This window comes from Mobula birostris, chromosome 14 (genome assembly GCF_030028105.1).
Source record: "Mobula birostris isolate sMobBir1 chromosome 14, sMobBir1.hap1, whole genome shotgun sequence".
Taxonomy (NCBI): domain Eukaryota; kingdom Metazoa; phylum Chordata; class Chondrichthyes; order Myliobatiformes; family Myliobatidae; genus Mobula; species Mobula birostris.
The window spans coordinates 97680614-97704093 of record NC_092383.1 but is presented as its reverse complement, the minus strand read 5'-3'; the positions used below and the strand labels follow the sequence as shown (position 1 = coordinate 97704093).

The window sequence follows — 23480 nt, the reverse complement described above, 5'->3', positions numbered from 1 at the left end:
TCAATCTGCTGTTGTCATGGAAATCAGGTAGGCAGAAACTCCTTTGGAGAGGTCGCTGCTTCCCCTCGAGAGAATCGCAATGGTCAAGGAGTTAGCTGTGGAAGAAGACGAGCATGTTAATGTTGAGATCGACTTCATACGTACGTAAAGTTTTGTAAATAAGCTACCAACGAATTGAGAAATCATTTATTTTTTGCTACATTTCCTATTAATTGAAGTGATTTCTCATTTCAAAGTTGGAGGTACATTTAAACATTATAATACTAATAAGAAAATTAGTAATAAAATAATAATATTAACTTTTTATGGAGCAGTATTTTGACAAATGGTGTATTTCAAAGTGCTTTCCTTTGGGATAAAAGTACAAGTATAAAAGTAACATAAAAATAAAATTAAGCGTGAAACTAAAAGACAAAAATATCACAGTTAGGTTTTGAACTGGCTTGTCTGCGTCCCTTATAGTTTTAAATATGAATATCAAAGTTTAGAATCGTAGGAGCTGACCTGAAAGCATCACAATATGTATCTATATGCGATATATAACTTTTAGATTCGTTTCCTTACAAGCAACCACAAAAAGGAAACACAATCTGATTCATTAACACACACACACACACACACACACACACACAGACACACACACACACACACACACACACACACACACACACACCGAAGTCCGTCAAATACCCAGTGTGCGAAGAAGGAGCAAATCCTGCAATTAATAAAGAAAAATAAGTAACACACAGAACAGGAGGTGGAGGTTTCCATAAGCTGTGCTTAGCCACATAGGCATAAGTGTAAATCGAATAATTGACTGGTTAAGCACACAGTCTTGTGGTGCAGCTGTGCTGATGGAGATCGTGGAAGATATGTTGTTGCAAATCCAAACTGACTGGGGTCTACAAGTGATGAAATCAAGGATCCAAATTACACAAGGAGGTATTGAGGTCAAGGTCCTATAGCTTATTGATTAGTTTTGAAGGGATGATATTGTTGAATGCCGAGCTGTAGTCGATTTAGTGCATTCTGCTGTATGCATCTTTGCTGTCCAGAATTGAGTGAAGAGCCAATGAGACAGCATTTGCTGCAGACCTGTTGCCTCCTTAGGCAAATTGGAGCAGATTCAAGATGACTTATTGGGCAGGTGTTGATGGGTTTCATTACCAACCTCTCAACGCACTTTATCACTCTGGATGTAAATGCTGGTGGGCGATAATCATTAAGACAGGTCACAACCTACTTGTCAGGCAGCGGTATAATTGAACTCTGCTTACAGCAGGCAAATATCAACTGTAATACCACAGGGCTCAGTCATCTCACAAGTCTTGTTCACACTGTACACAGACGATAGTTGAGGCTCACAAATAGGCAAGCAGTACATCAAGTACTCAGATGCCACAGTTATCACTGGCACTTCCAACGCTAATGGCTGCATCAACAAGGTACTGAATAAATTTTCTGGATAGAGCACAAACAACTATCTGGACCTGAACCGCAGTAAAACTAAAGGGATGGTAGTGGACTTTAGAAAATAAGAGTACACTATCCCAACCCTGGATATTAGTGACCAGTCAATAGAGTGTGTTAGAGAACACAAGTACCTCGCCACAACTAGAGATAACAGAATTACCTTTAAGACCAACGTTGAATTGATACTCCCCAAGTGTCAACAACAGCTATTTTTCCTTTGGAAGATGCGGATACTTCAGGTCCAGTCATCGATTCTCCAGACATTTTATACATGCTTCATTATATCAATACTAACCTTCAACATCACGATATAGTTCGGAGCAATGAGTACTGTCAACCTCAACCCATTCAAAATAAATGGTAAAATCATTGACCAAGAACAAGAATCACTTAGCAGAATCTATAAGAGACGGAAAATAAACAAGGTAAACACATACACTTCACACATGGAAGAGGATGGCAGCAGTGATAGGGGTTTCTATAGTTAGGGAGTCAGACAGGCGATTCTGTGGACGTAGGAAAGAAATGTGGATGGTAGTCTGCCTCCCAGGTGCCACGGTTCGGGATGTTTCTGATCGTGTCCACGATATCCTGAAGTGAGAAGGTGAACTGTCAGAGGTCGTGGTACATACTTGTACCAATAACATAGGTAGGAAGAGGGAGGAGGTCCTGAAAATAGACTACAGAGAGTTAGGAAGGAAGTTGAGAAGCAGGACCTCAAAGGTAGTAATCTCGGGCTTGCCACCTTTGCCGCGTGACAGTTAGACATGATCTGCCTTTCACAAAGCCATGATGACTGTCTCTGATCAGACCATGATTCTCTAAATACCCGTAGTTCCTATCTTAAGAATCTTTTCCAACAGCTTTCCCACCACAGACGTAAGGCTCACTGGTCTATAATTACACGGACTATCCCTACTACCTTTTTTGAACAAGGGGACAACATTCACCTCCCGCCAATCCTCTGGTAGCATTCCCGTGGACAACGAGGACATAAAGATCCTAGCCAGAGGCTCAGCAATCTCTTCTCTCGCCTCGTGGAGCAGCCTGGGGAATATTCCATCAGGCCCCAGGGACTTATCTGTCCTAATGTATTTTAACAACTCCAACACCTCCTCTGCCTTAATATCAACATGCTCCAGAACATCAACCTTACTCATATTGTCCTCACCGTCATCACGTTCCCTCTCATTGGTGAATACCGAAGAGAAGTATTCATTGAGGACCTCGCTCACTTCCACAGCCTCCAGGCACATTTTCCCACCTTTATCTCTTATCGGTCCCACCTTCACTCTTGTCATCCTTTTGTTCTTCACATAATTGAAGAATACCTTGGGGTTTTCCTTTACCCTACTCGCCAAGGCCTTCTCATGCCCCCTTCTTGCTCTTCTCAGCTCCTTCTTAAGCTCCTTTCTTGCTTCCCTATATTCCTCAATAGACCCATCTGATCCTTGCTTCCTAACCCTCATTTATGCTGCCTTCTTCCACCTGACTAGATTTTCCACCTCACTTGTCATCCATGGTTCCTTCACCCTACCATTCTTTATCTCCCTCACCGGGTCAAATTTATCCTTGACATCCTGCAAGAGATCTCTAAACATCGACCACATGTCCATAGTACATTTCCATGCAAAAACATCATTCCAATTCACACCCGCAAATTCTAGCCTTATCGCCTCATAATTTTTCCCTTCCCCAATTAAAAATTTTCCTGTCGTCTCTGATTCTATCCTTTTCCATGATAATGCTGAAGGCCAGGGTGCGGTAGTCACTGTCCCCTAGATGCTCACCCACTGAGAGATCTGTGACCTGACCCGGTTCGTTACCTAATACTAGACCTAGTATGGCATTCCCCCGGTCGGCCTGTCAACATACTGTGACAGGAGTCCGTCCTGGACACACTTAACAAACTCTGCCCCGTCCAGACCCTTGGAACTAATCAAGTGCCAAACAATAATAGGGAAGTTAAAGTCACCCATGATAACAACCCCGTTATTTTTGCACCTTTCCAAAATCTGCATCCCAATCTGCTCCTCAGTATCTCTGCTGCAACAAGGGGGCCTATAGAATACCCCCAATAGGGTAACTGCTCCCTTCCTGTTCCTGACTTCCACCCATACTGACTTAAAAGGGGATCCTGCTACATTACCCACCCTTTCTGTAGCTGTAATAGTATCCCTGACCAGTAATGCCACCCCTCCTCCCCTCCCCCCCCCTCATCCCTTTTAAAGCACTGAAATCCAGGAATATTGAGAATCCATTGCTGCCCTGGTGACAGCCAGGTCTCTGCCACTACTTCATAATTCCATGTATGTATCCAAGCTCTCAGTTCATCACCTTTGTTCCTGATGCTTCTTGCATTGAGGTTCACACACTTCAGCCCTTCTACCTTACTACCTTTATACCCTTTATTCTGCTTCTCTTTCCTCAAAGCCTCTCTATATGTTAGATCTGGCTTTACTCCATGCACTTCTTTCACTGCTCTATCGCTCCGGGTCCCATCCCCCTTGCAAATTAGTTTAAACCCTCCCGAACCATGCTAGCAAACCTACCTGCAAGGATATTGCTCCCCCTCGAGTTCAGGTGCAACCCATCCAATCTGTACAGGTCCCACCTTCCCCAGAAGAGATTCCAATGATCCAAAAATCTAAAACCCTGCTCCCTGCGCCAACTCCTCAGCCACGCATTCAACTGCCATCTCCTCCAATTCTTACCATCACTATCACGTAGCACTGGCAGCAATCCTGAGAACGCCACCCTCGAGGTCCTGTTCTTCAGCCTGCTGCCTTGTTCCCGAAACTCACACTTCAGGACCTCATCCCTCTTCCTGCCTATGTCCTTGGTGCCAACATGTATCACGATTTGCTTTCCGTCTCGTACCAGGATGTCATGCACCTGGTCAGAGACATCCTGGACCCTGGCGCCCGGGAGGCAACAAACCAAGTATATTTTGCTTCGCGATGTAGCGCCAGATTTAAACCCCTAAGTCTAAAAATAGAGGTTAATTTGCAGGTGTGCCTTAAAAGAACGGCTACGGCGCTAGCTCAGCATATTACTCACAGTAAGTTTGTTGGGTTCACTGATATTTAACTATGGACGTTAACAGAAGACTGGAGGTAGAACAGTCGGAACTCGAAATAAACGTTGATTCAGTAAAACCATGCACCTACAACAATGTGGAAACTTCACAGAACATGCCAAAACCAGAGGCTGATTAAAGCATAAGTCATACGAGCAGAATTAGACCATTTAACCCATCGAGTCTGCTCCGCCATTCAGTGCTGGCTGACCCTTCCTCCACCTGTTCATCCCACTCCCCGGATTTATCCCTGTAACCTTTGATGCCATGTCCAATCAAAAGTCTATCAAGCTCTGCCTGAAATATACCCAACGACCTGGCCTACACAGATACCTGTGGAAATAAGTTTCACAAGTTCATCACATTCTGCCTAAATAAAATTTTCCGCTTCTCTGTGTTAAATAGACACCCCTCTATCCCGAGGCTGTGCCCTCATGTCTCTCCCACCATGGGAAACAACATTTCCATATCTACCACGTCTAAGCCTTTTAAACTTCGAAAGGTTTCAATGAGATCCTCCTCATCCTTCTGAATTCCAGCGAGTACAGACCCAGAGCCATCAAACTTTCCTCCTATGATAACACTTTCATTCCCGGTCTCATCCTTGTGAACCTCTTCTGATCTTCTGCAATGCCAGCACATCTTTTATTAGATGAAGAGCCCAACACCGTTCGCGATACTCAAGGTGAGACCTCACCATTGCCTTATAAAGACTCAGCATCATATCGGTGCTCTTGTATTCTCGACCTCTGAAAATGAATGCTAACATGGCATTTGCCTTTCTCACCAGCGACTCAACCTGCAAGTTAACCTTTAGGGTGTTCTGCACAAGGACTCCCAAGTCCCTTTGCATCTCAGGTTTTTTAATTTTCTCTCCATTTAGAAAATAGTCTGCACATTTATTTCTTCTACCAAAGTGGATGACCATGCATTTTCCAACATTGTGTTTCATTTGCCATTTTCTTGCCCATTCTCCTAATCTGTCTAAGTCCTTCTGCAGCCTACCTTTTTGTTCTACAGGACCTGCCCCTTCAGCAATCTTCGGATCATCAGCAAACCTGGCAACAAAGTCATCTACTCCATCATCTAAATTATTGATATTACAACATAATAATAAGCAGTGCCAACACCGACCCCTGCGGAGCACCACTAGTCAGTCACTCGCAGCCAACCATCAAACGGTCATTTTATTCCCACTGGCTGCCTCCTACCAATGAGCCAATGCTCTAACCATGCCAGTAATGTTCCTGTAATACGATGGGCTCTTAACCTGGTAAGCAGCCTCATGTGTGGCACCTTGTCAAAAGCCTTCTAAAAGTCAATTATACAACATCCACTGTATCCCCTTTATCCATCCCACTTGTAATCTCCTCAAATAATTCGTCAGACAAAATTTCCCTTAAGGAAACCATGCCGATTTTGTCTTACCTTGTCCTTTGTCACCAAGTTCTCCACATCCTCATAATTAATAATTGACTCCAACATCTTCCCAGCCACCGAGGTAATGCTGACTGGTCTATAATTTCCTTTCTTCTGCCTTCTTCCATTCTTAATTTCTATCTCTTCCCTTCTTCTCCCCTTTTCTCTTCCCCATTCTGGTTACACTTTCACCCATCCTCTTCTCAATTGACATATTATTCTCTGGTTCCCCTCCTTTCTTCTTCAGCCTGCTTTTCCAATTTTCCTTGTTCATACTCCCTCCCACCCATCCACCTTCTCCCTCACTTGGTTTGATCTATCACCTGCCAACTAGTAGTCCTTCCTCTTTCCCAATCTTTTCATTCCAGCTTCTGCCTTTTCCTTTCCAATTCTGTGAAATGTCTGATTCCAAAACATCCACTGTTCTCATTTGTTTCCACAGATGCTGACAGACCTGTTGAGTCCCTCCAGCATGTTGTCTGTGTTGCTCACAGTTTTCAGCATCTGCTGAATTGCTTTTGAATGCTTTTAAGCCTTTTTTACTGGGAAAAGTGATTTTCTTTCTTCTTGTTCACCTGACCTAAATGCACCTTCAAGTACTGTTGATTGTACATTCTTATTTACCTCACTAGTCATCAAAAGCCATGAATGCCTTTAATTTAGTAACAGAAACTAATTATGAACTGAAAATCATCTGTAACAGTTTCTTTTCTCTCTAATGCATGATTGGCTGTCAAGTTGAATACAACAATCCACAAGACAAGAAATTCTCCAGTAGCCTAAAATGAAACCCCTTTGCTAAGAATCCCTAATATTGAAAAGCCAATTTTCATCACTCACCAATAATATAATAGCCTTGTGGCACTGTTCCAGAACAACATGATGATCACTGATCTACTCTCAACTAACCAATTCATCACCGGCACCAGAAAAGGAAAAGACCAGTGATAACCAATCCTTCAAGTCAGTATTTGCAGACTGCATCCGGTTTTCCTCCAGGATTTCCCTGTATTTTGCTCAATTCACTTTAACCTCTACCTTTACAAGTCTTCCAGGCCTGTTGCAGTAAAGCATCCCCTCAGCATGAAGTAGCAACCACCATGCTTCATGGTAGGGGCAGTATGTTTCCGATGATGTGTTTGGTCTGATGGTCAGAAAGTTAAATAGTTTACCCAACAAATTCAACACTTTGATAGAACAATTCTGCATGGAGGACGGTGACTAGTGGTGTGCCTCAGGAATCTGTTCTGTGGCCCTTGCTCTTCGTGATTTTTATAAATGATCTGGATCAGGAAGTGGAGGGATGGGTTAGTAAGTTTGCTGATGACATAAAGCTTGGGAGTGTTGTGGATAGTGCAGAGGGCTGTCAGAGGTTGCAGCGGGACATTGATAGGATGTAAAACTGGGCTGAGAAGTGGCAGATGGAGTTCAGCCCAGATAAGTATGATGTATCTCATATTGGTAGGTCAAATATGATGGCAGAATATAGTATTAATGGTAAGACTCTTGGCAGTGTGGAGGATCAGAGGGATCTTGGGGCCCGAGTCCATAAGACGTTGAAAGCAGCTGCGCAGGTTAATTCTGTGGTTAAGAAGGCGTACGGTGTATTGCCCTTCATCAATCGTGGGATTGAGTTTAGGAGCCGAGAGGTAATGTTGCAGCTATATAGGACCCTGGTCAAACCACACTTGAAGTGTTGTGCTCATTTCTGGTCGCCTCAGTACGGGAAGGATATAGAAACCATAGAAAAGATGCAGAAGAGATTTACAAGGATGTTGCCTGGATTGGGGAGCATACCTTATGAAAACAGGTTGAGTGAACTCGGCCTTTTCTCCTTGGAGCGACGAAGGATGAGAGGTGACCTGATAGAGGTGTATAAGATGATGAGAGGCATTGATCATGTGGATAGTCAGAGACTTTTTCCCAGGGCTGAAATGGTTGCCACGAGAGGGCACAAGTTTAAGGTGCTGGGGAGTAGGTACAGAGGAGATGTCAGGGGTAGGTTTTTTACTCAGAGAGTGGTGAATGCGTGGATGGGCTGCCGGCAACGGTGGTGGAGGCAGATATGATAGGGGCGATGGGGTGAAGTTGTTTTTCCCAGAGAGTGGTGAATCTGTGGAATTCTCTGCCCAGGGAAGCAGTTGAGGTTTCTTCACTAAGTATATTTAAGAAACAATTAGATAGTTGTTTTTTTTTACATAGTAAGTGAATTAAGCATTATGGAGAAATGGCAGGTAGATGGAGCTGAGTTTACGGAAAGATCAGCCATGATTTTATTGAATGGCGGGGCAGTCTCGATGGGCCGGATGGCCTACTCCAGCTCCTCTTTCTTATGTTCTTAAAAACACATTTCTGTTCATATCCCTAATTCTGTAGCGATATTCACTGGTCCCTGACTCAACCGCTAGAGGAAATATCCTCTCCACATCCACTCTGTCCAAACATTCCAATATTTGATGTGTTGCAATGATATCCGATGTCCCCGATTAACTCTCCTTAGCTCCTACCTAATATGCTTAAAATTTCCCTTTTTCGAAGTTAATAATCTCACGCAAGGTCAATGCCTAATCTTGTCCATAGCTGTATTAAATCCTATACAGTTGTAATCACTGTTTTCTGACTGTTCTCCCACTGAAAGTTCAATCACTTGGCCAAGCTCTTTGCCCGTTAACAAGTAAAACACTCGTCCACCAGTTATTGATGATCTACCCCATTTAAGAAACCCCTCCCGATACACATAACAATTTTTATTCAAAACCTCCTTCACAAGGTTTGAATCTTTGGAGTGCTGTGCCAGAGACTGTGCTGGAGGCTAAGACGTGGGTATATTTAAAGCGAAAGTTGATAGATTCTTGACAGACTCTGGGCATGAAAGGATATGACGAGAAGGCATGTGTGTGGGGTTGTATTGAATCCGGGATCAGCCATGACTGAATGGCGGAGAAGACTCGATGTGCTCCTACTTCGTATGCTCTTATGGATGCAAAACGACATTGAAAGCTATTTATCACGCAATTACATGCATCCCTTATTTAGGTAACCCAAGTCCATCACCCCTATAGGCTATAGGGGGCCGACAGCTGCTTGTTAGAATCCTCTGTCCGAAGCCATTCTATTGCATTGGTAGTGTGTCCATTTCATGTTAATTCCCATTCAGCCTATTCCGCCCTCTTTGTTCATAAGTTGAACTGGAAAGTACCAACGGCGTTTTGAGTTACGCTTCTCGATGCCCATTTCGACCCTGATGGCTTCCTTCTACTTCTGATTGCATTCTCTCAATTCTGCTTCGTTACCTGCCCCACTTAGGCTCCACTCTTTGTCAAGCAAGTTTTCAACGTGTCCGATCTTCTGAAGGAACAAAAAAGCACTTTGTCGGTCCCTCCGTCTGACCCTTCCTCTTGTCAGATTCGTTGTTCCCTGCTTTTGATTATATTCTCTCAATTCTGATTGGGTCCCCGTCTTACTTGGACTCCGCCCTTCGTCTAACCATCATTTTCAAAGTGTTCCGTCTTCTGAAAGTATTGCACTGTGTCCACTCCTGATGTTTATTGCAAGCACAGTTTTTTTCTCTCCACAGTTATAACATTCGACACGTTCCTAATCCTCTACCAGGCTGGCAGAGGATTTTACCGTGACTTTAGCCACAGTACCCTGTTCACTTTCAGCTTTCATGGCCTGGATCGATATCTCATTGAACGCGTTTACCAATGATGTAACCACGCATCCAATATTCTCTTTCAGTAAGGGTCCATTCGCCACTGTAGCAACTTTTCAAAAGTATTATCAATCCATGGGATTCTACAGGAGAGAGAATCTGGGACTAACAAAAGTCATTCTCCCAGAGGCAGATCAACTTTGAAGTTAATACCCCTGCCAGAGCCCCAACAGATTCTGCGCTCACCCCCCAGGACATGAGAGGGTACCAGAAGTCGTGATACATGTTGGGACCAACGACATAGGTAGGAAGAGGGATGAGGTCCTGAAGTGTGAGTTTCTGGAACTAGGCAGAAGGCTGAAGAACAGAACCTCAAGGGTGATGTTCTCAGGATTGCTGCCAGTGCTACGTGACAGAGATGGTAAGAATTGGAGGAGATGGCAGTTGAATGTGTGGCTGAGGAGTTGGTGCAGGGAGCAGGGTTTAAGATTTTTAGATCATTGGGATCTCTTCTGGGGAAGGTGGGACCTGTACAGATTGGATGGGTTGCTCCTGAACTCGAGGGGAGCAATATCCTTGCAGGTAGGTTTGCTAGCATAGTTCAGGAGGGTTTAAACGAATTTGCGAGGGGGATGGGACCCAGAGCGATAGAGCAGTGAAAGAAGTACATGGAGTTAAGCCAGATCTAACATACAGAGAGGCTTTGAGGAAAGAGAAGCAGAATAAACGGTGTAAAGACAGTAAGGTAGAAGGGCTGAAATGTGTGTACCTCAATGCAAAAAGCATCAGGAACAAAGATGAGGAACTGAGAACTTGGATACATACATGGAATTATGATGTAGTGGCCATTACAGAGACTTGGATGGCACCAGGGCAGGAATGGATTCTCAATATTCCTGGATTTCAGTGCTTTAAAAGGGATGGTGAGGGGGAGGGGAGGAGGGGTGGCATTACTGGTCAGGGATACTATTACAGCTACAGAAATGGTGGGTAATGTAGCAGAATCCTCTTTTGAGTCAATATGGGTGGAAGTCAGGAACAGGAAGGGAGCAGTTACTCTATTGGGGGTATTCTATAGGCCCCCTGGTAGCAGCAGAGATACAGAGGAGCAGATTGGGAGGCAGAATTTGGAAAGCTGCAAAAATAACAGGGTTGTTATCATGGGTGACTTTAACTTCCCTAATATTGATTGGTACCTGATTAGCTCCAAGGGTTTAGATGGGGCAGAGTTTGTTAAGTGTGTCCAGGATGGATTCCTGTCACAGTATGCGGACAGGCCGACAAGGAGGAATGCCATACTAGATCTAGTACTAGGTAATGAACCGGGTCAGGTCATAGATCTCTCAGTGGGTGAGCATCTGGGGGACAGTGACCACCGCTCCCTGGCCTTTATAATTATCATGGAAAAAGATAGAATCAAAGAGGACAGGAAAATTTTTAATTGGGGAAAGGCAAATTATGACGCTATAAGGCTAGAACTTGCGGGTGTGAATTGGGATGATGTTTTTGCAGGGAAATGTACTATGGACATGTGGTCGATGTTTAGAGATCTCTTGCGGGATGTAAGGGATAAATTTGTCCCGGTGAGGGAGATAAGGAATGGTAGGTTGAAGGAACCATGGGTGACAAGTGAGGTGGAAAATCTAGTCAGGTGGAAGAAGGCAGTATACATGAGGTTTAGGAAGCAAGGATGCGATAGATCTATTGAAAAATATAGGGAAGCAAGAAAGGAGCTTAAGAAGGGGCTGAGAAGAGCAAGAAGGGAGCATGAAAAGGCCTTGGCGAGTAGGGTAAAGGAAAACCCCAAGGCATTCTTCAATTATGTGAAGAAAAAAAGGATGACAGGAGTGAAGGTAGGACCAATTAGAGATAAAGGTGGGAAGATGTGCCTGGAGGCTGTGGAAGTGAGCGAGGTCCTCAATGAATACTTCTCTTCGGTATTCACCAATGACAGGGAACTTGATGATGGTGAGGACAATATGAGTAAGGTTGATGTTCTGGAGCATGTTGATATTAAGGCAGAGGAGGTGTCGGATTTGTTAAAATACATTAGGACAGATAAGTCCCTGGGGCCTGACGGAATATTCCCCAGGCTGCTCCACGAGGCGAGAGAAGAGATTGCTGAGCCTCTGGCTGGGATCTTTATGTCCTCGTTGTCCACGGGAATGGTACCGGAGGATTGGAGGGAGGCGAATGTTGTTCCCTTGTTCAAAAAAGGTAGTAGGGATAGTCCGTGTAATTATAGACCAGTGAGCCTTACGTCTGTGGTGGGAAAGCTGTTGGAAAAGATTCTTAGAGATAGGATCTATAGGCATTAAGGGAATCATGGTCTGATCAGGGATAGTCAGCATGGCTTTGTGAAGGGCAGATCGTGTCTAACAAGCCTGATAGAGTTCTTTCAGGAGGTGACCAGGCATATAGGTGAGGGTAGTGCAGTGGATGTGATCTATATGGATTTTAGTAAGGCATTTGACAAGGTTCCACACGGTAGGCTTATTCAGAAAGTTAGAAGGAATGGGATCCAGGGAAGTTTGGCGAGGGTGATTCAGAATTGGGTTGCCTGCAGAAGGCAGAGTGTGGTGGTGGAGGGAGTACATTCAGATTGGAGGATTGTGACTAGTGGTGTCCCACAAAGATCTGTTCTGGGACCTCTACTTTTCGTGATTTTTATTAACGACCTGGATGTGGGGGTAGAAGGGTGGGTTGGCAAGTTTGCAGATGACATAAAGGTTGGTGGTGTTGTAGATAGTGTAGAGGATTATCAAAGATTGCAGAGAGACATTGATGAGATGCAGAAGTGGGCTGAGAACTGGCAGATAGAGTTCAACCCGGAGAAGTGTGAGGTGGTACACTTTGGAAGAATAAATTCCAAGGCAGAGTACAAAGTAAATGGCAGAATACTTGGTAGTGTGGAGGAGCAGCGGGATCTCGGGGTACATGTCCACAGATCCCTGAAAGTTGCCTCACAGGTGGATAGGGTAGTTAAGAAAGCTTATGGGGTGTTAGCTTTCATAAGTCGAGGGATAGCATTTAAGAGTCACGATGTAATGATGCTGCTCTATAAAACTCTGGTTAGGCCACACTTGGAGTATTGTGTCCAGTTCTGGTCACCTCACTATAGGAAGGATGTGGAAGCATTGCAAAGAGTACAGAGGAGATTTACCAGGATGCTGCCTGGTTTAGAAAGTATGCATTATGATGAGAGATTGAGGGAGCTAGGGCTTTACTCTTTGGAGAGGAGGAGGGTGAGAGGAGACTTGATAGAGGTGTACAAGATAATAAGAGGAATAGATAGAGTGGATAGCCAGCGCCTCTTCCCCAGGGCACCACTGCTCGATACAAGAGGACATGGCTTTAAGGTAAGGGGTGGGAAGTTCATGGGGGTTATTACAGGAAGGTTTTTTACTCAGAGAGTGGTTGGTGCGTGGAATGCACTGCCTGAGTCAGTGGTGGAGGCAGATACACTAGTGAAGTTTAAGAGACTACTAGACAGGTATATGGAGGAATCTAAGGTGGGGGCTTATATGGGAGGCAGGGTTTGAGGGTCGGCACAACATTGTGGGCCGAAGGGCCTGTACTGTGCTGTACTATTCTATGCTCTATGCTCTATACCTAGTCGGGGTCTGGGGAATTATTGTATCTTCCTTAGTTTGCATAAACACAGCAAGTAGCTCATCTTCTATGCTCAGAATACTGTTTCTGACCTCGTTACTGCTTTGCTTTATTTCTATACACTTTGTGCCCGTCTCCTCAGTAAATACTGATGCAAAAATATCCATTTTTTTTCTACCGGATTTCTTTTGTATGCACCCAGAGATGACTTCCTTCATCATGAAATGTAACAATTTTATCCCCTGCTATGCTTGTTATCAGGGTATCCGAAAAAGCCCGTGGGGTTCTCCTGCACGGGCTGTTTCAGAGCAAGCTCATGCCATTGCATTTTACCCTCCCGATTTAGCTCTTACTCCGACCCCCAACTGAGAAATAAACCGCCGTAATATTTAAAACAACGGAAACTCAGATCACTGAGCTGCTGTTCTCATCCTTCTATGTCTAAACTATCATAATTTCACTGCAAAGCCCACGATCTAAGATCACCCTCCTTTCCCTGCAATAATCTTTGGATTGAAATAGATGCAACTCGGAATGTGAATAAAAACATGTTGAACCATTTGGTTCCGGTCTTTGTGTGAGGGCTGTATCTCTACTTCCCCACTAACACTCCAGAAGCGACTCTGGCATTTAGGCTCTCATCCCTTTTTAACTGTATTGTAAACCCCTGGAACAGCTTCAGCAAAATTTACCGCAACGCCATTGCGCCCCCCTCAGCTGATGTGCAAACTACCCCAATCATAAAGGTCCCATATTCCATCCAAGAGGCCGCCTGGTCCAAACATGCGAAGCCACCCCACCCTGACCAAAGCACGCACCATCTACTTGTCTACTTGGTGCACAGAATCATCTTTCCAGTTGTAGCATTTCCAGTGCGTTACAGGTGTGCCCCGTCCTGCGAGGAGCACCGTGAAGGGTCTGCCACTTACCTTAGCATCGACTCGACGAGCTCACATTGCAGTATCTCCTCTCTTTCCTTGCCCATGGTCTTGGAACGGAAATGGTTAACAAACCTTTGGCCCTTCAACCCCAGCCCCACACCCACGCTCATAGCTCTATAGACTCGGTCGGAGGTGTCCCTGATCGTGGCATCAGGGAGGCAACAGAACATCTAAGAATCTTGTCCTCAGAACCTCATATAGTTAAATAATCCGCCCCTCTTCTCCCCTTCCTTTCACTCTCACCGAGCGATACTAAATGCCGCAGATCTGAGTCCCCAGACCCGATACTATCTCCGACACATACACGTTATTAAGGACGCAGGTTTACCTACCGTGACTGCCTTTACCCTTTAGCTCTCCTAATGGACACTCAGTGAGAATTATGATGAGAGATTAAGTAGATTAGCTTTATTTTACGAGAGTCTAGAAAAGCTGGAACAAGGCAAGGCAGGTTCACATCCAGAGGACTACAGAAATGGGCTCAAAGTATAAAAAAGGGGGATTGCTGATTTGGCATTGGAACGAGGAGAAACGATTTCACTCGCGTTGTGCAGAAACAATGGTAGTTCTCCTCGGAGGTCTCTGGGGGCCTATGCGTTCAAACTGCTTGTTGAAAAGATTATTGAAATAGAGATATAACAAATATCGACATTGGGTGGCATATATAACAGGATAAAGTTTTATGGTCCAACAAGTGCATGTCGACAGTAATACATATTTCCACCAATTAAACGATTCAGTCAACTGGTTGTTGTGGAATCGAAGTCACGAAATGATAGAAAAGAGGCCAGGGATTCAGTCATTCTTTTCTATAGTTCCTTAAGTTCGAATATAGTGATCCGTCACATTCAAAATAATCCGCTTATTTCACTTGTCTCCGAGGAAGTTTCGAAGTAACTTTCAATCCCATGTATTGAGGTCATTTCACGCGAACGTCTGCATGTTCATCTTTTATTCACTTCTCATATCAAATTTATATACCAAGCTTACTGCATACCTATCCCGACCTACTGGTGAACTACTGGGTGTTCTCGGCATTTTTCTGCATTTACTTCATCTTTCCAGCATATGCAGTATCTTACGAGTCTACCAAACTATGCATTATTGAGGAGTGAGGTTTGTTCTAACCGGAAGGTGGTATGCTTCCCTTCAGCAGGCAATGAATTCATCATAAGAACTGGGATATAGTACTGAAGGTGTACAATGCGGTGGTTGGGCCGCATTTGGATCAATGTGAGTAATCATGTTTGGCGCGTTGCATTAAGGATATGGTGGCAACGGAGATTCATAGGTAGCATGGGATGGAAGGCCGTAGTTACGATGAAAGACTGGAACGTCTGGATTTATGTTCCATGGTGACTATGGGCTAAGCTCACAGAAGTTAGAAAATTACGGGGAGTGTACATAGCATTGCTAATCTCTACATCAAGGGAGCGTTTTCTCCTCCATGACAGGAGAATCAACAGCTATGGAGAGAGCGGCGGATTTTAAAGGAGATCTGAAGGGTTCGGTGTTGGTGATCCGAAATGAGCTAACGGTGAATGTGGTATTGGAATCGTGCTCAGAATCAGAGTTACTACTGAGATCTTCTGAGAAATATGTTGTTTTGCTATGGTGTATCTAAATACCCCAATCTAAAGTAACTTGGAAGGGGCGGATAGGAAATGGATGGACGGAGAGTGATTCAATGGCGGATTAGCATACGCGGGCATCACGGTGTACATGGAAGAGATATAACAGAAGAGATAATTTCTGTTCTGCTCTGTTCTATCAATCGATAATACGGGGAAATCTGTTTGGCAGAACGAAAATATTTTGGAACAGTAATGTTCGTTGCACAAGCTCAGATGTTTTTGTTGGTTTAATCTTTGTCAATGTCAGAGAAGTGTCGATGGCAGCGAATCTAATTCAATTTATTTCTTTATTTATTGAGGTAAAGCGTGGAAAAGGCCCTTCCAATCATTCGAGCCCCAGCGCCAGCTGCCCCGCGACGTAATCCTAGTCTAATCACGCGACAATTTTGCAATGACCAATTAACCTATCTAACCTCTTTCAGTACATAATTTAGCAATGAGACTGAAAGGATATGTCGCTATTCTCTTGAGCTCATCTCTGAACTTCTTCTGAGTCAGAGCATAAACGGCAGTGTTGGTGCAAGTTCCAAGATAGAACAGCATGGCACCTGCCTGGTCAGCGATAATGACGGGGTGGTTATAGCTCGGATAAGCATGCCTGTTGGAAACTTCCATCAGAATGAAAACGGATACCTTCGTCAGCCACAGCAATATGAAGCTACCCGACACCACAAACAGCAGGATGATTGACCTCCGCCTTTGAGCCAACTCGGGGTCTGATCGCTGAACCCCGCTGTTGGGCCTTTTGAGTCCCCTGCGAGCTCTACTTGCCAGCACAATGTGCCTGACAGTCGTGACGTTGAGTATCAGGATCAGGAAGTAGGGGATCAGTGGATTGAGCAGGTGGTGAATCCAGAAAAATGCCACCCAGCCAGGCAAACTGAAGAACTCCAGCTTGATGGCGCAGCCCCAGGGTATTCCATTATAGAAGCCGTAAGGTTCGGATCTGAAATAAAAAGGTATATTCCTTAAAACGCTCAGAGCAGTCACAGTTGTTATAACTATCGCCGCTGTCTTTGTAGTGCAATATTTAACTTTCAGATTGTGACAACAAATCGCCACGAATCGGTCAACGGTGAACGCGATAGTCAGCCAAACAGAACAGTCTATTGCGGTGTAGCCCAGCAGAACAACAGTGTTGCATACAGTTGTGTAGAACCAGAACATGGCTGGGAAAAGCCTGTGAAGAAGACTCCTGAGTATTATACAGAAGATAACGACCAGTAGGTCTGCTGTTGCCATGGAAATCAGGTAGGCAGAAACTCCTTTGGAGAGGTCGCCGTTTCCCCTCGAGAGAATCACAATCGTCATGGAGTTAGCTGTGGAAGAAGACGAGCATGTTATGCCGGAAAACGATTTCGTACTCCAGTAAATTTATGTAAATAAAATACCGACGAATAGAGCAATAATTAATTATTAGTGCATTTCTCTCTATTTTGAGATGAGTTCACATGTACTAATTCTAATACGGGTGATAAAAATAATATTAGTAACTTTATTTATTGACCAATTTTTATACGATTTTCATACAGACGATACTCTTACAATGCTTTACAATGGCATAAGAGTACAAACATAAAAAAATAAAAAAAGGTTGAAAATAAAAGACAAAAAGATGGCAGTTGAAATCATAGTCATTAAACAGATTCTGAGCTGGCTTTTAAAAGTGTTGACTGAGTCTGTCTGTCTTAACGTTTTAGGTACCTGTATTGAATTCCGAAGTTGAGGAAAGTAGTTCAAAATAGCTGACCTCACAATACCAAAGTATGTAATTGTATTCGATTAGCAATTGTGAGATTCGTTTCCTTGCGGGCAGAGCAAAACAAACAGACACAATAGATCCCCTTAAACACAGAGAGAGAGAGAGAGAGAGAGAGAGAGAGAGAGAGAGAGAGAGAGAGAGAGAGAGAGAGACAGAGAGAGACAGAGAGACAGAGAGACAGAGAGAGAGAGACAGAGAGAGAGAGAGACTCACGTCCAAGAGCCTAATGGCTACAGGTTGTCTGAATAAAATATATTTGCCGTCTGCATCATATGAATGTATGAGCACCCGACAACCGAAATTATCGACAAATAGAGTAAAGAAAAAAAAAATAAATCTGGCTCTTCAGCAGCGGCTGACTCCACAGCTCTCTGTGCAAAAGACCAATAGATTAACCTTCACACACTTCACAATGAGATATTTGCCTCTGAAAATTAAGTCAAACAAGTACACTCAGAAACGGGGCAGTTCATGTAGTTTTGATCGTCCGTCCAGAATATAGCTTTCCTACTGATATTCAATTCCGAGTTTTGACCGGTCACTGAGACGCAGATACGGAAAGCTCCGGACAGTCTAGGGACTAGTCTAGGATATGGTCGTGGCTCTGGCGATTATTATTCAAGTCAAAGATAGCATATTCATCATTTAGTTCTCAAAACACAGGTCAAGCAGGTAAATCAACTAAAGTTAAACTGAAATCGATGCAGGTGTTAACGGAAAATGGGGTGGCCTTCGACCACAGCTGGATATAAATTTGTTGCTGAAATAGCCTGCCTCAAACATTAAAGTAAATTCATTATCAAAGTACATATATGTCACCACTGAGGTTAATTTTCTTACAAGTACACTCAACAAATCCATAGAATAATAAGGATGATGATAATAATAGTAATAGTAATAGTAGTACTGTAGTAATAGTAGTAATAATAATGATAACAACAACAATAACAATAATAATATAAATGAAGGCCTTCACCAACTTTGGACGTCAAACCAGGGTATAAAAGACAACAAACTGTGCAAATAGAAATAAAAATAAATAATAATAATAATAATAAATAAACAAGAAATAAATATCCAGAACATGAGATGAAGAAACCTTGTAAATGAGATCACAGGTTACGGGAGCATTTCAATGATAAGGAAGTTGAGCGAGGTTTTCCCCTTTGGTTCAAGATCCTGGATGGATGATGGATAACAATTGTTGGTGAACCTGGTGGTGTAAGTCGTAAAGCTCCTGTACCTTTTTGTTTGTTTTGGAAGAAGCGAGAAATGATCATGTCCTGGGTTGTTTGAGCCACTGGTAATGGAGGATGCTTCCTGCGTCAGTGTTTCGTGTAGATGTGCTTAGTGGTGGGGAGAGCTTTCACCATGGCGGACACGGCCGTATCCACGAATTTTTGTAGGGTTTTCTGTTCAAGGATATTCGTGTTTCCATAGAAGGTTGTGCTGCAGCCAGTCAATGTACTATCCACGACACATCTATAGACGTTTGTCAAACATTTAGATGTCATACTGCATTTAAGAAAACTTCTAAGGAAGTACTTGCATCCTTAGAAAAATTGGAACGGATCCGAGACGCTTCCATGGCGGAATTGATACGTTTCATCAATAACCTCTCCGGACACTTTATCACTGCGAATGTAAGTACTACTGAATGTTAGTCATTAATGCAGGTCACCAGGTTCTTCTCAAGCAGCGGTATGATTGAAGCCTGCTTGAAGCAGATGGATACCTAAGACTGCCGGAGAGAAGTTAAAGGTCTCAGAGAGCAGCCGGCTGCTCAGCACAGGTCTTAAGTACTTGGCCAGGAACCGGTGCAAGATTTTTCTTCCCCTGTTGTTCGCCCATCGTTGACGTCGATGACGACCCCGACACCATTATGATGGTGTCGAGGCTAGTGCTTGATTTGGATTTAAGTGAGGGAGAGTTGCGCAGCGGAGCCTCGCTCTGTCTTCCCAATTCCCATCTGGATCCAGTGGCAAGACAGAGTCGAGACGGCTGGAGATGGGACTAGGCGCAGTCGATGACCAGGACGTCTATTGTGTCTTGTCCTGCTCTACACGTTCCACACCTAAATGTGAGGGGCGCGTTTCGGAGGTACTAGCGTGTAGAAGTAATAATAGGGTCCCGAAGAGTAATGAGGAATAGGGGGATCTTGGTATTGAACTTAAGGTATCCCTAAAGCGTACATATGTAATGCGGTTAAATAGCCCTATAGGACACTTGTCATTACCAGTCGGGGAAATGAGTAAAAAACATGGATGTAATGTCGTAGCTTTGGAGCACAGCGGTGATATATCGGCTGACGTAGCACCCTTCAATTGTCGTCACCATACTTGTCGAAAAAAATGGCAGCCCGGGCAAGGATGCTAGGATATTTCAGGATATTTGGTACATAGCGTTTCAATTATTTTATTTAGCGATACAGTACGGTGAGAGGTTCTACCGAACAAAGGTACGGCCCGCTCAGTTACAACCATGTGATCATTTAACCTACTAAACCTAGTGTTTTCGGGAATGTGGGAGGAAACTGGAATACACGGAGGAAACCTGGACCTAGTTGATGACCCTCACAGACTCACAGGTAAAGGGCTGCCTCACGTGGAAGGACTTTTTAGGACCCTGAATAGTAGTGAGGGAGTGGGTGTAGGGGCAGGTGTAGCACTCGTTCCACTTCCTCCTGGATAAGTGCGAGGAGAAAGATCAGTGTTCAGTGGGGGGACAGAAATGGACAAGGGAGTTGCGTAGGGAGAAAAAGCAGAAAGTGGGGCGTGTGGGGGAGGGAAAGATGCGTTTGGTGGTGGGATCCAGTTGGAGGTGGTGGAGGTTTCAGAGAATTATGTGCTGGACGCGGAGCCTGGAGGGGTGGAAGGTAAGGACTAGAGCAGCCCTATCCCTGGTAGCGTGGCGGGAGGATGGGGTAAGTGCAGACGTGCGTAAAATCGAAGAGATGTGGCTGAGGACAGCGTTGATGTTGGAGGAAGGGAAGCTCCTTTCATTGAAGAAGGAGGACATTTCCGTCGTCCGAGAATGAGGAGCCTCATTCTGAGAGCAGATGCAGCGGAGACTGAGGAATTGAGAGAAGGGGAGTCATTTGGTGTATTTCAAACGAAGGTTTTAGATTCTTGATTGGTAATACACTGCAGCAGAAGGCTGGTGGATGGGGTCAAGAATGATAATAAATTAGCCATGGTAAATAGTGAAGCAGGCCTTGATAGACCGAATGGTCTAAATATCTTCCCACATCTTATGGTCTTATGGTCTTGACAAATTGAGACATTTTCAAAGAGAGTTTAAGTGTACGTAACAAACATAGAACAATCAAGGAACTCTAGTATATAAATCCTGAGAACACGATTGATGGCGCACCTCCATCTGGAATAAGTCCATTCAACAACTACCCTCTGTCTTCTATGAGCAAGTCAGTTCTGAATAGAAGCGGCCAATTCCCCATGGATCCCATGCATCTCAGTCTTCCGGATGGGCCTCCTTGTCAAACACCGTACTAAAATTCCTGTAGACAACATTCATGGTTCTGTCGTCATCAATCACCCTCGACACCTCTTCCAAAAACTCGTTTGAGTTAACGAAGTAACCGGAATGAGCAAGAAACCAAAGAGAAATAAATATCAACATCATTTGCAGTGGCTTTAGAGTGAGAGAATACACTGCAGCGATTGAACCGATTCAGTAATAAATCGCTCTGCTCACAGCGACTGTGGTATACATGAATGGTCGCGATTCTGTAAGTTGGCAAGAGAGTAAATTCCGATCATGTGTTATTTTTGACTGAAATACAGAACCATGTTCATCTGGAAAAAAAATGTATCGATTGTTTTCCTTTTAGAATGGAATGTAGGAGGCTTGGGAATGGCTTTGTTAAAGGCTTTACAGTTAATTCAGGGATCGATAGGAGAAATATCAGGGAATCTGATTTGTTTAGAACAAAATACCAAAGTATTTCGGAACATGATGAATTTGAAGTGGTAGAACGTTCAACGATATCCGAGAGATGCTCACAGGAGGTTAAAACATCTTTGGTCACACCTTACTTGGAATATCGCCTGTTCATCTTCAACATATCAGGCAGATCAAGGAAGCAAAAGTCTGCGTTGCTCTTAATACATTTCGTTTTAATTGATTTGATTTTTTTTTTGGTGTTGCCGATCCATCACAACTTTTCTGTCCACGATAAACAATTATTTAGTTTTCTCTATCTTCCCCCGATTTGTTAAAGGCACTCCGACTCGAAGCGTTATCTCTGTCTTGATCCACAGGTGCTCTCTGAACTACCGAGTGCTCCCAGCCCTTCTAGCCTAAGTTCGGATTTCAAGTTTTTGCTTGAACAACATTTTTCCCCTTCTGACGGAAGTGCCACAGCAGACCAAATGCACTGTACTGTACCCGAGAGCTGTAGAACCCATGCTTCTGGATAGTACTTTCGGCGTCATCTCAGCACCTTGTTTACTGTTGCTGGTTGCAGCTGTCGATGTAACCACGATTACTGCAACCAAGCCTCCGTTTTTGCCATTATTTGTATGTCAAAAAGAGCAGCGGAATCACCGACTATATGGCCAAAAGGAACTACACAGGGGTAAACTAATTGGTTTTCATTTTAATATAGCCGTGTTATCTATTATGAGATGTTTACGAATGCATAGCCCCAGCTCTGTATCCCACTAACAATCAGCGGAAGAGATCAACATTAAATCGTATGTTCTGATCAGAATATGCCTTAAAATTGATCTCCTTCCCCCTCGCAGGTGATACTCATACAGAATGGAAAAAGGGTCTTAGGCCCGTCACGTCTAAGTTAACTAACATGTACCCATCTATATCAATCGCATGTCCAACGCTTCATCTCCGTGCCTTTCTCTGCCTCTGTGGTTTGTGGTCCACTAAATATTGATTATGATGTGTGCGCGTCAGCCTCCCGGATTCTCTCAGGCAGTGTCCCCCAAACTACAGCCATCAGCTTGGCGATTAAGATATACCTTAGGCTCGTTCGAAATATTTTAGTCTTTACAGAAGCATACCTCTAGTTGTTGACATATAGAATATGGATTAAATGGTCTTTTCAATACCTTACGCATGCCTCTCAGAATTTCGTACATCTCTGCTTGGAAACTAATTTCTTTCCATGCCAAAGAAAATAAATGCACCCCATACCGTCTCCCGTAATTGAAATATTAAATTCCAAGAAATATCCTAATAAATCTGCTCTACTCGCTCTCTAGTGAAGTAAAATTACTACTGAAATGTGGAGACGAGAAATGCGCAGAATATTCCATATGGGCCGCCATCAATGCTTTAAAACTTCCGTGCTCTTATTCTTCTCGCCTGCTTTCTCCGGCACCTTATCTAGGTCAGAGACCTTTGGACTTGTAGTACCAGGCCTCTCATCTATTTAGTACGCCCCGTGACTCATGGTATATTTCCCACCGTCATTTGATCTCCCTTCATGCGAGCTATTCACGCCATATTTGGTAGTATTGAGCTTTCATACTGTCAGTGTGGATTGAAGCACATCCAGCAAATGCAGGTAAATACTGTCATGCTCTATTAAACGTGCGAATCCACTTACCCAGGACACCGACGATTGCCAGACAACTGTTGAAATAGAATTCGATTAGAAGGATTATAGGCTTATTCATTTTTGCTAAGATTCTGCAGGTTTCCACGCGGGGCTCCCAGTGCAAATCGTGTCGAGACAAGTGCCTTATAAATCCCAGATAGCAATCCTACAGCATCTTTGACGTTTTCTTTGAGGTCAACAAATTAAATTGATTTAACCAGGCAGTGTCAATGACATCAGCCATTCCCTCAGAGCCAAGGGATTCCCTACGGATATAACCCAATTTGGGACGAAATCTGCAGAGAACTACACTTCTTCCAATAACAC

General features: G+C 43.8%; 1 protein-coding gene across 1 annotated transcript; it reads right to left on the bottom strand.

Moving 5' to 3' along the window:
• Positions 1-23232, bottom strand: LOC140209421 (probable G-protein coupled receptor 139). The gene is made up of 3 exons (XM_072277667.1): positions 23163-23232; positions 16227-17132; positions 1-95 (listed from the first exon to the last, which is right to left on the bottom strand). The coding sequence occupies exons 1-3, from the start codon at positions 23230-23232 to the stop codon at positions 1-3; spliced, it is 1071 nt and encodes a 356-aa protein (XP_072133768.1).
• Between the last annotated feature and the right edge of the window lie 248 nt (positions 23233-23480).

What these genes read in the sequence shown, in the direction of transcription:
- LOC140209421 (XM_072277667.1), bottom strand. Translation starts at nt 23,232, where the DNA reads ATGAATAAGCCTATAATCCTTCTAATCGAATTCTATTTCAACAGTTGT. An exon ending in GGCAATCGTCGGTGTCCTGG is followed by an intron (nt 17,133 to 23,162) that starts GTAAGTGGATTC and finishes CTTCTTCCACAG; the next exon opens with CTAACTCCATGACGATTGTG. An exon ending in TAAATTATGTACTGAAAGAG is followed by an intron (nt 96 to 16,226) that starts GTTAGATAGGTT and finishes CTTCTTCCACAG; the next exon opens with CTAACTCCTTGACCATTGCG.